Source organism: Sipha flava, unplaced genomic scaffold, assembly GCF_003268045.1.
Source record: "Sipha flava isolate LNK unplaced genomic scaffold, YSA_version1 314_pilon_pilon, whole genome shotgun sequence".
NCBI lineage: Eukaryota > Metazoa > Arthropoda > Insecta > Hemiptera > Aphididae > Sipha > Sipha flava.
Window position 1 is genome coordinate 526,158 of NW_020272994.1, and position 2,351 is coordinate 528,508.

Consider the following 2,351-nt stretch of genomic DNA (forward strand, 5'->3'; position numbering starts at 1 on the left):
ACAAAAATAAAAATATTTAATTATTTCATATTTGATAAGTTGTATCAAAATATCTAAGTAAATAAATTATTTTAATTTATAATTAGTATTTACAATTTGTGATTTTACTTAATTTTAATTTATAGAAGTATTAAGAACAATTTTGTAAATAACAAGCGTAAAAAAGTTCAATAGATAGTGTTAAAAGAAATTGATATGTAATTACATATGTAATATGAATATGTAATAAACTTAGATATTTTGATACAACTTATAAAATATGAAATAATTAAATATTTATATTTTTGTTATCTATTATCTAACCTAATTATAAAATATATAATTTATTTATTATTTATTTACTAGGTAGTTAGGATTAAATTAAATAGATGAAATATTGAATATCCACTTAAAATTATCGTATTCATAAAATTATAGTGAAAACGCAGCGTTTTCCGTAACCAGTATAGCCCATCCTAATTTAAAACAATGTAAAATTAGGAGATTGCGTTTTTATTACTTCGGCGTTCGTCCGCCAAAACGCAAGCCAACCGGCGTTTTCCGCCGCGGTTGAAAACGCGTATAGCTACTCCGATATAAATGCATTTTGAAATTGACGGAAACCGCCGCGAAATACGCGGCGGTCGAACCGCGGCGGAATCCGCCGTGTATAGACCCCGGCCTTAGTATAAGATAATATATCTTAAATATCAGTTAAATAAATCAGTTAAATCGTTATGCGACTATTTTTTTTTTTTTTAGTTTCAAATTTCAACTATAATATTAAAAACTTTAATCACAAATAAAAATGAAAAAACACATCAATACATTTATAGAATGATTTAAATAAAGTCGATGTTTCGTTCAGAATTTAAAAATTTAATTTGATGTACCGGTACATATAGGCCTATAGTATGGTTAAAGTAAGAAAATCCATTAAAGTTCCAATGGATTACCTAAAGAAACTCCCAATACAAAATTAATCGGGAAGATCTTAAATAAAATAATATAGCTCAAGGAACTTCTTTTGATTTCCCAAGGATTTCCAACAGGAATTCCGATACCGGAATCAAACGGGAAAGTCCCGAGGAACTCCAGTGCTATTAGGGATTGAGTATAACTACTTGTATGGGCATGGCTATGACGGAGCCAGTAATATGGCAGGGAAATATAATGGTGTCCAAGCTGTGATTAGAGCTACACATCCAAAAGCACTTTACATTCATTGAATAGCACATTCATTTAATTTTGCTATCTGTACATCAAGTAACATACAATCTGTTAGAAATTGCTTAGGAATAGTTGAGGGACTATATGTGTTTTTAACACACCTAAAAGGAAAAATGCATTGATTAATCGAAAAAAGCGACTCCTTACCTAATTCAAATGCTAGTACACTTAAAAGGCAATGCGCAACAAGATGAGTTCAGAAATATGAGTCATTAAACAATTTTGTTGACTTATTACCATTTGTAGTAAAAACACTGGAAGAAATTTATTCTACGTTTGGTGTACCATCTTCTATTGATGCTAATGTTTTATTAAAAAGTGTATTGGGTTCTGAGTTTCTTGTTTCTTTATATGTTAAAAAGGAAAATTTTTAATTGGAAATTTATATAAATATATAGCTATATATATTTAAATATTTTAGATATTTTTTGCCTTTGGAATGCCTGTGTGTAAACAACTACAGAAAGAAGAGATAGATTTAAAAAGTATTTTAAGTACTATTGAATTATTAGTTAATACTTTAAAAATAATGAGACAAAATGCAGAAAAAGAATTTCACATTTTATATGAGAAACTGAAAGTATGTGATTTAAGTTTTGAAGTAATTCAATGTTGAGTATTAATATGTAATTAAATTTTAATATTTTAATAGAATTTAGCAAATGTAATTGGCACAGAAATAACCCAAAAACGCACAGCAAAAAAACAAACAAATAGAGCGAATCCTCAAGTATCCTCTATAGAAAATTATTATAAAGTGACAGTGTTTACGCCATTTCTTGATAATTTTATAAGCCAACTAACAACACGATTTTTAAATCATAAATCCATTTTTGAAGGTAATAGGTCTATTGATTTATCTAGGTCAATATAAAAATCAGTTTTAAATATTATGTTTTGTATATTTGTATAGGGTTTGAATGTTTATTTAGCTCAACATTTACTGATGCAGAAAAAATATCATTTGAGAATTTGGTTGAATTTTATTTACCACCAGTGGAAAATGATAATGCTTATGTTGAAAATTAAATCTGGAAAATCAAAAATAGCCAGTCAAGATGTAAACATCAAAAGTGGGTTAGAAGCACTTTTGAGCTGCCCCAAGAATGATATTGATTATAATAATATATGATTCTAAACAT

General features: G+C 27.6%; 1 protein-coding gene across 1 annotated transcript in view; it reads left to right on the plus strand.

The window, feature by feature from the left end:
• Nucleotides 1-1,583, plus strand: part of LOC112686563 — a 5,317-nt gene extending 3,734 nt beyond the window's left edge. Inside the window, exon 5 of the mRNA XM_025558911.1 lies at nucleotides 1,456-1,583. Coding sequence (XP_025414696.1) covers nucleotides 1,456-1,583 — 128 coding nt within the window. The remainder of the gene's footprint in view (nucleotides 1-1,455) is intronic.
• Nucleotides 1,584-2,351: the final 768 nt, after the last annotated feature.